Source organism: Dendropsophus ebraccatus, chromosome 2 (assembly GCF_027789765.1).
Source record: "Dendropsophus ebraccatus isolate aDenEbr1 chromosome 2, aDenEbr1.pat, whole genome shotgun sequence".
Classification (NCBI taxonomy): domain Eukaryota; kingdom Metazoa; phylum Chordata; class Amphibia; order Anura; family Hylidae; genus Dendropsophus; species Dendropsophus ebraccatus.
The window spans coordinates 103,338,175-103,352,576 of record NC_091455.1 but is presented as its reverse complement, the minus strand read 5'-3'; the positions used below and the strand labels follow the sequence as shown (position 1 = coordinate 103,352,576).

The 14,402-nt window shown below is 43.5% G+C and overlaps 1 protein-coding gene across 3 annotated transcripts in view; it reads left to right on the top strand.

Annotated features, from left to right (window-relative positions):
* LOC138783422 (pyrimidine-specific ribonucleoside hydrolase RihA-like) overlaps positions 1 to 14,402 on the top strand; it is a 47,117-nt gene that overhangs the window by 14,569 nt on the left and 18,146 nt on the right. The window contains exons 1-2 of one of the 3 annotated variants that reach the window (XM_069958117.1): positions 9,739 to 9,899; positions 11,359 to 11,546. In XM_069958117.1, the coding sequence (XP_069814218.1) occupies positions 11,424 to 11,546 (123 nt within the window). In that variant the 5' untranslated portion in view covers positions 9,739 to 9,899; positions 11,359 to 11,423. Of the gene's footprint in view, positions 1 to 9,738; positions 9,957 to 11,358; positions 11,547 to 14,402 lie in introns of those variants that run through there. The other 2 variants (XM_069958116.1, XM_069958115.1) reach the window with 2 other exon arrangements.

Sequence of the window (14,402 nt, the reverse complement as noted above, 5' to 3'; positions counted from 1 at the left end):
TTCTACATTTCTTATAGTGAATAAGGATAAAGAGCAGTGTAAGAGGTTTCTACATCTGAAATATAGAACCAAAAAAAAGTAAAAGGGCTTAAAGGGGTTGTCCGGCGATAAAAAATTATTCACAGAATAACACACATTACAAAGTTATACAACTTTGTAATGTATGTTATGTCTGTGAATGGCCCCCTTCCCCGTGTTTCCCCCCACCCACGCTAGACCCGGAAGTGTGGTGCGCTATACATTACCTGTCACGTGCCGACCACGGTCTCCGATCCTCAGCAGTGACGTCTTCTTCGGGAGGCCAGCGGATCTTCCCGAGTGCCGGCCGCCCTCTGCAGCGTCATCCGAAGCTCAGCCGTGATTGGCTGAGCATAACTGTGCTCAGCCAATCGCGGCTGAGCGGCTGATGACGCTGCAGAGGGCGGCCGGCACTCGGGAAGATCCGCTGGCCTCCCGAAGAAGACGTCACTGCTGAGGATCGGAGACAGTGGTCGGCACGTGACAGGTAATGTATAGCGCACCACACTTCCGGGTACACGGGTGGGGGTGGTGGGACACGGGGAAGGGGGCCATTCACAGACATAACATACATTACAAAGTTGTATAACTTTGTAATGTGTGTTATTCTGTGAATAATTTTTTATCGCCGGACAACCCCTTTAAGATTAGAAAAATATAGCTGCCTTCTTCCACAGACAGCACCACTCTTGTCCTCAGTTTGTGTGTGGTATTCGACTAAAGTGTATGGAGCCAAGTTGTGATACCACACACAACCTAAGAGCAGGGGTGGCGCTGTTTTTGGAAGAAAACAAATATGCTGTTTTTCTTTTAATTCTAGAGAACCCTTTTAACCAGATTATCTTTGCCTAAAAATAATAGTGGTATAGGTAATACGCTTTTAGACATTAAAAGGGGTGAGTTGGTTGTGATTATACATGTATGTACAATCAAAGATATATGATGAGCTGCTAGATATCCACTTCTATCCTATCTATCTATCTCCTATCTATCTCACTATCTATCTATCTATCTCACTATCTATCTATCTATCTATCTATCTCACTATCTATCTATCTATCTCACTATCTATCTATCTATCTCACTATCTATCTATCTATCTATCTATCTATCTATCTATCTATCTATCTATCTATCTATCTTCTATCTATCTATCTTCTATCTATCTATCTTCTATCTATCTATCTCACTATCTATCTATCTATCTTTCTATCTCCTATCTATCTATCTATCTCCTATCTATCTATCTCCTATCTATCTATCTATCTATCTATCTATCTATCTATCTATCTATCTATCTATCTATCTATCTCCTATCTATCTATCTATCTATCTATCTATCTATCTATCTATCTATCTATCTGATAAGTACTGGAAGACTTGAGATTTTGAAACAGAGGTAATTTACAAATCTATATAAGTTTCTGAAACCAGTTAATTTAAAAAAATAAAAATTGCTGGAGTACCCCTTTAACTTACTTTAGCATAAGGTGTATAGATACCTGCATTTGCAACTACATGATGGAGCAGGTACAGCAAGGGGGTCAAATGTGTTGGGGGCGCTTGTGAAAATGTGGTAAGGGCTAAGCAGTAGAGGGAGGGAGAGCGTTCACCATGGTAAGAGCTCTAAAAAAGGGACACAAGTTAGCCTGGCCTCTGAGAGAGTGTGGGTGCTGCATGAGGAGGAAGGCTAGCGATCAGAGTCGATGTGGGGGGCCTTTGGCCCCCGGACCTTACTCAGTTCAGCACTGGGGAAGGAAGGGGGGCTTTCATGAAGATTGGGGTTACTTGGAAGAAGCAGTGTGTTAATTACGGCATAGAGCGGTGTTCTACCAAATACAAAAACATCATTCAGTCACTCACAGAAGGCGTCTTCTCTGCATGGATTGCGATTTTTTTTTTTTTTTTTTTTTTTTTTTTTTTTTTTTTATATTCAAGGTTGTTCACTTTTCCTTTGGTCTCCATCTGGCTCCAGCCATCATGAAGACTTTTCCAACCATGACTTGTCTCCACAGGATCTGCTAGAGAGACATTTTAGGCTCCTCGCTCCAGCATTATCCTCATCTCTATACAAACTCCCCTGTAGTGTAGCCCCCTCTATGCAGCCTCTGTGTAGTATAGGCCTCTCTGTGGTATTGCCCCCCCTCTCTGGGGTGTAGGCTTCTCTATAGTAATGCCCCCGTGTGTAGTACACTCCTCTCCTCCTCTGTTTAGTACAGACTACGGATGGTCCGAACAGAGTTCGTACGAACCCGAACCATCCGCAATGATTACCGATGTCTTCCCGCTCCGTGCAGCGGGCGGATCCAGCGGGAGGAACACCTGGAAAACTGGGATACAGCCATAGCCATAGGCTGTATCCCAGTTTTCCAGGCGGTCCTCCTGCTGCACGGAGCGGGCAGACAGCGGGAATCCGATGCCGAGCGTTCGGGTTCAGCCGAACCCGAACCTCGGCGGGTTCGGACCATCCCTAGTACAGACCCTTGTGCAGTCTCCATCATACTGAGTACTATTGCTGGAAAAGCTGGGTGACCTCCATCATACTGACTACAGGATACTGGGAAAGCTGTGTGACTTCCATTATAAAATGATGGGAAAGCTGGGTGACCTCCATCATACAAAGTACAAGATGCTGGAAAGCTGGGTGACCTCCATTACACACTGACATACAGGATGCTGGGAAAGCTGGGTGGCCTCCATGACACTGACGACAGGATACTGGGAAAGCTTGGTGACCTCCATTATGCTGACTACAGGACACTGGGAAAGCTGAATGACCTCCATTATGCTGACTACAGGACACTGGGAAAGCTGGGTGACCTCCATTACACACTGACTACAGCAAGGATGTCACACTCAGTCCCTCCAGCTGTTGCAAGTCAGAGCTGTATATATATATATATATATATATATATATATATATATATATATATATATATATATGTATATATATATATATCCTGCCGGTCACTTATCACTTATATATCCTGCTGCTCACTTGGTCATTATATATATATATATATATATATATATATATATATATATATACACATACCGTATATAAACAGCAGTGACCAAGTGAGCAGCAGGAGACATATACTGTGTGTGTGTATATATATATATATAATATATCTCCTCCTGATCATTTGGTCAGTGGGGTGGGTATGTGGTTCTGTCTGTCTGTCTGTCTGTGTGTTGTCACTCCTCTCACAGTCCGCACTCAGTACCTGACATCTTCTAGCACTGGGCAGCCTCACTCCCTGTCAGAGCTGCTGCTGGACGTCTTCAGTCTCTCCCTGGCAGCCATAGACGGTGAGGATCCCTCCAGCTCCCCTCCCCCTCATACCAGCTCTGTCGGACAGTGAGGGGGAGGGGCCAGCAGCAGCGTGTGAGGAAGAAGCAGGAAGATGCAGGGAGAAGATCCAGCCCTGGCCGGGCTCTGCATCCGACAGCTGAGCGGGCCCCTCAGGAGCAGGGGGCCCGCTATTGTCAGGTGCTGTTGCCTTCTTGGGGGCCCCGGCCACCACATGTGTTAAGGCTGTCTGCAAAAGCAATAGCTTTTGCAGACAGCATTAACAGTCTGAGACCTCAGTGGGCCCCTGCCTGAGTGGGCCCGGGGGCGACCGCCCCCTTTGCCCCCACCAAATTTCGCCACTGCTTAGTGTGCATTTACATGTAGCGAGTTTGCAGTGGCTTTCATGCTGCAAGTTTCTCAGCAAATCCGCTGCAATACTCAGTATCATTATAGTCAATGGCCCGGGATTCTTACATAGGATATTCATTCTACTATGGGAATGTAGTGACGGCCATGTTTAACTAATTAGATGCCAGTAAAAATAATAACCAGCCCATGATTACCTGCTCATGCTTACCTGTCTGCTTTTACCTGTCCATGCTCCTGTTTGAGGAGTCTCTGGGTCCCTGCTCACCCAGGACAGCACATTGAGTGGCTGAGTGCAGAGACCCAGAGACTCATGGAGGAGTGTGGTGAGGGTGCGCAGGCAGGTAAGCAGTTGCTCTTTATTATTTTTACTGGCAGTTAATTAGTTAAACATGGCGGTCACTACATTCCTGCAGCAGATATTCAGAATGCAGGGCCAGAACTAAGCTATGTAAATGAATGATGAAACACTGCATCCAATCTACAGCAAACATGGTACATTTAATTGGGGCCCCATTTTTAATTTTGCCCAGGGCCTCACTTAGCCTAAAACCGGCCCTGACTGTGCAGTGTATACATACAGACACTGAGGGAAGTGGTACTGTGCAGTGTATACATACAGACACTGAGGGAAGTGGTACTGTGCAGTGTATACATACAGACACTGAGGGAAGTGGTACTGTGCAGTCTATATACACACAAACACACACTGACTACCGCACCTGGCCGCCATCACAACAGACACTAACAATCAGCCGCCCAGGCCGCGGTCCCCCCACACAGATTAGTGGCCGGCCGCCACCCCTGCTGTCCCTCCGGTTGTACTCACACACACTATGCACAATCTTGGTGCCGCTGGGGTGCACTTGAAGAACCGCCGGGTGAGGAGAGGCGGGAGAGAGGCGCTGGAGGAGTGTGGCGCCTCTGCGTCCGTCCGTCCAATGAATGAAGGACGTGCGAGATGACGTCACTGGAGAAGCGTGTCCCCGCACACGTCATCCAGCACGTCCGTCATTCATTGGACGGACGGCCGCAGAGGCGCCACGTGCTTCGGTGCAGCGTGCGGAAGTCCTTAAAGAGACAGCCGCCGCCGGGGCCAGTCGCAAATGGCGCCCAGATTAATAAATCTGGGCGCTATTTGCAAGATATCAGTCGCATTGGCGACCATTTTGGTCGCCATCTGGAGCCCTGTCAGGTACACTGAATCGTGCATGAATCGAATGGTGCTTGCAAGGGGAAGCTGGTGCCTCAGTCCTTTTTTAAACCGCGTTGTTCTATTCGTGGTTGCCGGGTTAAGGCACTAGAGGCGGGCCGGACCGCCCCAGTGGGAGGAACCAGGCCGCAGCTTGAAAAAAAGGGCAGCGGCACTGGCTTCCCGGTGCCAGTGCCGTTTGATTTATGTTTAGTTTTAAAAGAGTGTACATGATGGTACATCCTCTTTAAGAGAAATGCAATTTTTAAAGGAGCTATTAAGACAGCTCCCTGCTATAATTTGTAAAATAGAAACTCACTTGGAGAAAGATAGGATACAGATGTTAGATATGTTAGATCGACGTTGGGTAGCATATCACTCGGTTTTCACAGCTTATTCTAGGGAAGTATTAATCCATCGCCTTCATGCCCATTGAAAATGAAATAGATATAGGAGGAAGGTATGTCTTCATTGCACGTAAATTGGAGGGTTGTTTGGTAGTTCCTGGGTTCGTATATATACCTCCGCCCTTCTGTGTGGATATTTGTTTACGACTTTATAAATTTTATCTAAAGTATGCTGAAGCTATGGTTATGATCATGGGAGATTTTAATTGTGTAATGAACAGGTAGACCGAAAAAGGGAGATTGACCGAGGGGGTCGGGTGTTAAATCTCCATTGCTAAAGCTAATCCATGAGCTAAGCTGGGTAGATGTTTGGAGGTGTCTGAACCCGGATGCGTCTAAATTTACATGTTACAATGCATCAAATGGGGTCTTTTCGAGACTAGATACGTTTTTAGCAAGTTACAAAGCTATTATGAATAATAATCAGGTCAAACATGGAAACCAGAGTTTATCAGGTCATGTACTGGTTAGAGTTGGAATGAAAGTAACATGTAATAAGGGTGCTAGTAGAAGAAAAGGCTTCAGGTGCAACCCGTACTGGTTAAATTTGATTGACACACATCCAAACATCATTGCGGATATGGAATTTTTATTTTATTTTTTTGTAGACAATAGGGAATACACAGAGTTGAGGTGTAAGGCTCTGTTGATAAGGTGTGGTGTCCTACCACGGGTGTTACACTTATATACACCCTTCATAAAAGTCTTTACTTATTGTACTTCTGTGGTGATGAAAGTAGTATCAGAGTTTCGCCACTAGATGTCACTGTATTGTATAGGTGCATTTGGAAGCTGCACAGCTGAAGTTTATAAAGGGTTACTGTTTCTTTGTATGTCATATGGATCTGCAGATCAATAGGAATCTGTTCTTCTCTCCTATCAGCTCTCTCTTTACTACTTTTATGCAAAAGAAGAGCCCATGGAGCCTCATCAAAGAGTCTCAAAACACAGGGCTGGCCAGATATCCCTCTGGGAAGGACCCAGCTGAGGGGTGGCTCCTGTAGGGAAACCACCAAAACCACCATATTAAGTGGCCCTATAAGTCAATGTAATGACAAGGGAAAAACCATGGCCAGGTATCCATCCATCTACAGCTGTTTCGGGGTGTTGCCCCTCATCAGTGTGGAACAGGATTCTGGCTAGGTGGGAGAAATGCCTTTACTACTTCTATTGCACTCTTCACCCACTCACAGCACACATTAGTTACACTGAGGAAGGAAGTCACATGGGAGACAGGAAGCGTCAGTCAGTCTAAGCTAGAACCCCGTATGGGTAGGACGCAAGACGGTGCATGGTTTTCCTTCTTAGTACTGCTACATAACACTATGCAAAGCTAAACCTCTTCTAGGAGAGGACAAGTCAGAGACAACCTCAACCCACGCAGTGGACAAGGAGAGTCACAGAACAGACAGTATCCAGAGACAGCAGTAAGCTAGGAACTGATCTGGATAGAGCAAAGTCACGGTAAGCCTATGAACTCTATCTCGCAGCGCGCTTGTCAGCAGGAAATCCTCAGCATTCTGCTCATCCCAGGTAACAAGGTCTGGCACCTTGTGTCACCCTCTAGGACGGTTCAGCCAAATCTAGTGGGCATTAGGTGGTGTGAAGACTAACAAAAGGTACAAGTATTTATCTACCTCATCCTCCAACATCCCGGCAGAGCACAGTACTACTTGGGTTGAGACTCTCATGACATCCCTCTCTCTGCTACACTGCTTTTCTGTATCACTCAGTACACTACTCAGTCGGCACTACTGTATCCTACATTGTATTCCTACTGCAGATTCAGTTGCTGTATTGTCAAGATTTTTTCTGGAACTATTGTCAAGTGTTTTATCAAGAGAAACCTCATAATCGTGTAACCTTGCCTCAAGCACATATTTTCTTAGTTAAACAAGCTTTTTAAAGTTAGAGACTCTGTCTTTTGCTTTCCACCAACACAGTATACTACACAACCTTGGGACACTTTCTCTTTCTGTGGGTGGCGGTTCCAATAGTCCGGAAAAGTCACTACACCGCTCTGGCCATCCGTGATCACACCAACCCAAGGGACCCTGTAGCAACACGGCAGGACACTGACCACAGGGGAAAAAGGTACAAACGGCCTTGTAAAATAAAAGCAGGCGTGCCATCACACCTGTGTGCCTACTCGGCACTGATATCACAAAGTAACACCTCAAGGTCCGACTGTATCTCGGCCAACCACCATCTGGCAAGTGACCGGCCAATCCTTTAACATAACATCACCACCGGAGGCTTACACCACAAAGGGAGGTGGAAAGAAAGAGGAAAAAACTTTGGGGAGTAGGAGGACACTCTAAGAAAAGAAGTTATAGAAACAGAGGTAGAACATGTTAGATGTACTTCAATAGAATCAAAACTACAGTGGCAAAAGGCGGTGGAGGGACTAGTTTCCTACAGGGGAAAGCCTTAACTGAGATTTAGGGGCCAGATACTACTCCCTGGGGCAGTCAGCTAGGCAAGGAATTAGAACAAGAAATGAGAACATATTGAGAGAAACTAGGGGAATTATGAAGCATTTGTTTTTTTTTTTTTAATTTTTTATAAAGAACTAGAAAATGTACCCGGCGCTGCCCGGGTATAAAGTGTCAGTGTGTTAATTAGATTTGTTCTAAGGTGCCCAGGAGGCCAAGCTAAAGGTATTGTTTCATCTGAGTTAATCAGTAGAATTAGTGTATACCTGTAGTGCATAGTTGGAGGGGTTCTGTATACCCACAATGTATAGTTTTTAGGGGTCTCGCATATCTGTAGTGCATAGTTGGGGGGGCTGTATACCTATGGTGCATAGTTGGGGGGTCCTGTATACCTGTAGTGTGTAGTTGGGGGCTGTATACCTGTAGTGTATAGTTGAGGGAGGTCCTGTATACCTGCAGTGTACAGTTGGTGAAGGTCCTGTATACCTGTACTGTATAGTTCGGGGGTCCTGTATACCTGTACTATATAGTTGGTGCTGTATACCTGTAATGTATAGTTGGTGGAGGTCTTGTATACCTGTAGTTTATAGTTTGAGGGTCCTGGATACCTGTAGTGTATAATTGGTGGAGGTCTTGTATACCTGTAGTATATAGTTCAGGGGTCCTGTATACCTGTAGTGAATAGTTTGAGGGTCCTGTATAACTATAGTATAGAGTTGGTGGAGGTCCTGTATACCTGTAGTGTATAGTTTGGGGTCCTATATACCTGTAGTATATAGCTGGTGGAGTTCCTGTATACCTGTAGTATATAGCTTTAGGGTCCTGTATACTTGTAGTATAGAGTTGGTGAAGGTGCTGTATACCTGTATTATAGAGATGGTGTAGAGTTGGTGAAGGTGCTGTATACCTGTATTATAGAGATGGTGTAGGTCTTGTATACCTGTAGGGTATAGTTTTGAGGTCCTGTATACCTGTAGTGTATAGTTTAGGGTCCTATATACCTGTAGTATATAGTTGGTGGTTCCTGTATACCTGTAGTGTATAGTTTTGGGGTCCTGTATACCTGTAGTGTATATAGTTTTGGGTCCTGTATACCTGTAGTATATAGTTTTGTGGAGGTCCCATGCACCTGTAGTGTATAGTTTTGGGGTCCTGTATACCTGTAGGGTTTTATTTACCTGTATGGCAGTGTTATTCAGTCACAGTATGTCGGTATTGGTCATGTCTGGTATGGCGGTGTTATCCAGTCACAGTATGGTGGTATTGGTCAGGTCTGGTGTGGTGGTGTTATCCAGTCACGGTAAGGTGGTATTGGTCAGGTCTGGTATAGCGGTGTTATCCAGTAACAGTATGGCAGTATTGGTCAGGTCTGATATGATGGTGTTATCAAGTCACAGTATGGTGGTATTGGTCAGGTCTGGTGTGGCGGTGTTACCCAGTCACAGTTTGCCAGTATTGGTCAGGTCTGGTATGGCAGTGTTATCCAGTCACAGTATGGCGGTATTGGTCAGGTCTGGTATGACAGTGTTATCCAGCACAGTATAGCGGTATTGGTCAGGTCTGGTGTGGCTGTGTTATCCATTCACAGTATGGCGGTATTGGTCAGGTCTGATATGACAGTGTTATCCAGTCACAGTATGGTGGTATTGGTCAGGTTTGGTGTGGCAGTGTTACCCAGTCAAAGTTTGGTATACCTGTAGTGCCCTGTATATACATGTACTGTATAGATGGAGTAGGGGGCCCTGTATATACATGTACTGTATAGATGGAGTAGGGGGTCCTGTATATACATATACTGTATAGATGGAGTAGGGGATCTACCAGTTATTACTGTGGATGTTGTGAGGCAGCTTCCCTAGCAACCATTGCTCCCTGTGGAAATGAAAGCAGTAATCCTATTGGTTGCTAAGGCTCCAACTGCCGTGTCTGCTGCAGCTAATTATATCACCTGTGTTTGCAGTGAGGAGATTTTCCCATTCATCTCTATGGGGCGCCTCTCTTTCCCCTCCCCCTCCTCTCCTGTACATCTGGCGGGGACGGGACCTTCGCAATAACCTTCCCGGGCACCCAATGTATCTGTGTGCCAAATTTGGGGTCAAACGGTTCAGGCGTTTGGAAGTCTATAGAGGACAGACAGACAGACTGACAGACTTTGATTTTTATGATATAGATTATACAGCTCAAGAGTAAGTGGACTGGAGGGTGAAATGGAGGAATATCTTATATCTTTGACGCTTCCTAAGGTAATAGAAGATCAGAAACAATGGATGGATAGACCAATAGAGAAGGAAGAATTAAGTCAGGCCCTGAAAAATATGCAATGTTAAAAAAAAACGCCAGGTCCCGACTGCCATCCGAACTGTATAAAGCTTATGAGCAATGTCTAATTGGGCAGTTGTATGATTATCTACAGGACTCATATAAAGAAGGTTGCCTGCCAGAACCCCTATATGAGGCAGATATCGCATTAATTCCAAAGATTTTAACTCTTATTTTAAAGAATTTTTGAAAATAGGGGGTTACAAACATATCTACAGAAACACTATTACAGTACTGAAAGTATACAGTGGCATTGAGGGCTTAAAAGTCCAACAGAGAGCCTCTCACAATAACACGAGTACCAAGTCCAGCAAGAGTTCCATAAATCCGTGCCATAGGCCAGTAGCTGGATAATGTCCATAAGGCCCTACCGCCGATTATGCATGGCTCTATACCCCCAGATGAAATGCTCGACCTACTATGAAGGAACAAATATGCATACATTCAGCATGAAACCATTAAATATTACACAATAATTATATATTAAAGTATTTGGAAAGGTAAATACACAAGATGAACACAGACAAAAGACACGGAATAGCACAAAGGGGTAACAACCATGGCAAAGTGATGTCCACAGAGTAGTAAGAGCGCGGCAGAGACAAGAAACCTATATTGTCACAAAACGTATGAAATATAACAACAATGTCCCTAAGGCAGTAAGGAGAGAAAATCAGGTGAGTTCTCGAAGAGAGCCCATGGAGTCCAGACCTTAGAGGTTTGTTCCGTGTGGTCCTGCACCTCGGCTACCAATTCCTCCGCTCTCTGTATGGCCCGTAGCTCTTTATGCCATTCAGACAGGGTAGGAACCACCGCCGTTTTCCAATGGCGTGGTATGATGGTCTTGGCTGCAGCTAGCATATGTCTGAGCATGTTCTTTTTTTGGGAAGCGAGAGTGCCAGGCAGTAGCGAGAGGAGAGCAATCTGCAGAGTGCGAGGGATCGCCTGCATACTTCTCATAGATGGCAAAGACACCTTCCCAGAAGCGTTGAATCAAAGGACATTCCCACCAAATATGAAGGAGGGATCCTTCCTCAGTGTGACATCTCCAACACCTATCGGACCACATGGATTCCAAAAATAGGCTTCTGACAATGGTCTGAGCAAGTGTTTTTTTTAATAGATTTTTAAAGCCGTCAAATAAAATAAGTTATATAAGTTGCCAATCATTGTAATCCTACTGACTTGTCAGTTTTAGTGTGTATGTATTTTGGTTTTTATAAATGCATTTTAATCGCAGTGTTAATCGCATTTTTATTTGTATAGAACCTTTTTCCCATGTTACTCGTTAATGCTAATCTTTTTTTTTTTTTTCTTCCCCTCAAGAAACAACCCATAAGAAGTTACTCCTTATTGATGTGGACTGTGGCACTGATGATGCCCAGGCAATTATGATGGCAATTGCTGCTCCTAATGTAAAAATTTTAGGAATTACATGTGTTGGAGGCAACACTCTTTTAGACAATGTCTGCAAAAATGTCCTGCGCGTCCTTGAACTGTGTGATCGCTTAGATGTAAGTAATGGTCACAATGTTATTAATGTTTCTATCTAGTTACTTACAAAACATAGTAAGAAACAAGGGTGCAACACACCCGTAGGTTCATTATTCGACTAAAACTAAATCTGTTTGGCTACGATGGGGGGGGGGGGAGAATCTATCACAGTCTAGTCTTTGTTTAGTTCTTGGGTATCTCAAACGTTATGCACACAAATGCCCAAGATGTGAGAGAGTAGTAAATCCAGTAGACATCTAAATTTGTTATAAGCATCTTGTGATGACCCTTATAAAATGTTGAGAATTCTAAAAATTCTAAAGTGTTTTGGAAAGAGCTACATTTTCCTGCACCTCTATTAGATTCTTAATTCACAGGTGTGCAAGCATGTCAAGTGTTTTTGCAGTTCTGTTCCATTGAAGTGAATGGAGCGGACTTGTAATACCACACACAACCTGAGAACAGGGGTGGTGCTGCCACCTCTCCCAGATATGTCTGCTCTTTTCCTCCCACTGATGTCTTAGCGCCCTATTACACCAAAAGATGTCTGACAGATTTTTTCAGCCAAAGTCAGGAACGGACTATAAACAGAAAACAGGTCTTAAAGATAAGACTGAGATTTTTCCTCTTTTCAAATCCATTCCTGACTTTAGCTCAAGATTACTCCAACTAACAGGGCGGGACTGGTGCTGAGGAGCAAGGTAAGATGCATACCTTCCTCCTAAGTGTCCTGGGCCCTATAGGGGGGCTATCAGCAAGTTGGATTCATCTAACTGCTGTTAGTTTCCCTTTAAATACATAGCCTGTGCGGGGGCTGAATATCGGTGCGTTACTCTATGGAGATAACACATCTGTGTCAGATCAGTAGTGTAGTACTCTGACAATTTGGGAGTTCACTGTGTTTTAATAAATTATGATGCAGAGTCCTGTTACAGATAAGTGTTCAATACATGATATTCGCCCAGCACGTGGACTGTATATTATGAGCTGTGTGTTTTAAGCCTCAGGGTAGATTCACATGTACCATACCCGCTACCGATTTTACAGCCTTTGAGTACTTTCTAGGTGCTCTTACTGCTTTGGCTTGTATACATGATTGGGAACTGCAGATGGGATTTAGACTAGAAAGTCAAGGTTCTGCCTGCAATTCACCACTGCATATGCTAGCTGTGATAGCATAGCACAGAGGGCAAGACCGCACAGAAGGTGCTAAAAGGCTGTGTTTTCATTAAAGGGGTTGTCTAGAGAAAATCTTTTTCTTTCTAATTAACTGTTGCCAGAAAGTAATATAGATTTGTAGTTTACTTCTCTAGAAAAATCTCAAGCCTTCCCATACTTATTAGCTGCTGTATATCCTGCATGAAATGTTTTATTTTCTGTGTGACACAGTGCTCTCTGCTGACATCTGTGGCCGAGAAGGGAACTCTATCCTCTTTTCTATGAGGATTCCAATATGTATGTTGTGCGCTGTAAAATCAAACTTCTTTTGTAAGTCTCCCCCTCCCTGATAACGCTGCCAGTTTTAGTGAACTTTTGATCCCCCTTAATTTAAATTCAGGTCGTGTGTTGGTGTGTGAACAGAATTGTTTGGTACTGTATTAAAAGTCATAGAAAGCTATCCGTGTCATAAACATCTGAAGTAAACACCTACTATTTGTAGACACTGACTTTTTTTTGTGTGGTGTTTTTTTTTTTTTTTTATCACTGTGATTAAACATTTGGCTAAAATTTATAGTTAGTACACAAGTTTAAAGGGTATTGTACAGTTTACAAGATGTATTTTTGGAAGAATCTATTTAAGAAGCCAATGTGTTCTCAGCTCCTCATACTTCAAATCTTCCGAATATTTCTTCTGAGACTTCAATTTCCTTTTAAGATTTAACTAGCATTTATTACCATAGGATACAACAGAGACACGCAAATAGCTTTCAATGTTTGTTGCATTGACTGCTTCCAAAACAGTGTAACTCGCAATATTTCCACTGTACAGATATTATGATTTTCTTTTTTGCGTGATAATAACTATAATTGCTAAGGGAAATATCAATGGTAAGCAATAAAATGTGTCCTTGATCTTTAGCAATTGTGCTGCCATTTTGGAGGCATGGTCAGTAAATGTAAAAGCCCATTACATATACAAACTGAATAATACCATAAAAAATTATATACAATGTTGTGACTACATAATGCCACAGTGAAGTACCTGGATAACATCACTAATGAAAGTGATGCTTTTCACGTCTGGCTTTATAGAATTATTGCTGTTATACATTGGACACTACATATGATTAACTCAAAGATGTCTAATCAAAGATGTCTGAAAACCCTTTGACATGTAAGACTGCGTTCCCACATTTGTAATCACAAACAGGGCTTAAACCTGTCCTGCTAAGTGACTCCAGATATTTCCCCTGATGCTCTCTGGTTCTATGCGCTGTATAACTTTAGATAACTGCATGTACTGCTTCTGTAAGTAGAATACCAGAGTAAAGGACCTGCAGCTGCTATCTAGCATTACACTGCAGTTTATAATACACCAGATCCATCTGTCATAAGCATCGGGTAACAAGAAATTACCTGATGCATAATAATGGCTGCAGGTACAACAGTCCGGCATTATACTTACAGTGCCAAAGAGCATCCCGTGCCATGATATTGCCTGATGCTAAATAGTGGCAGTAGGTCTGCATCCTTATTACAGCACATGTACCAGCTGTCACATAATAAGCGTGCTAAACTTGACCAAGGTGCCAATATAGAGAATTTGTTAAGAAAAATTATATAGTCCTCTAAGTCACAGCATCCCTATGTGACATAGTATTGAAACATAATAAAATAACAATATAAAATGCTGATTTAATTAGAATATATAAAAT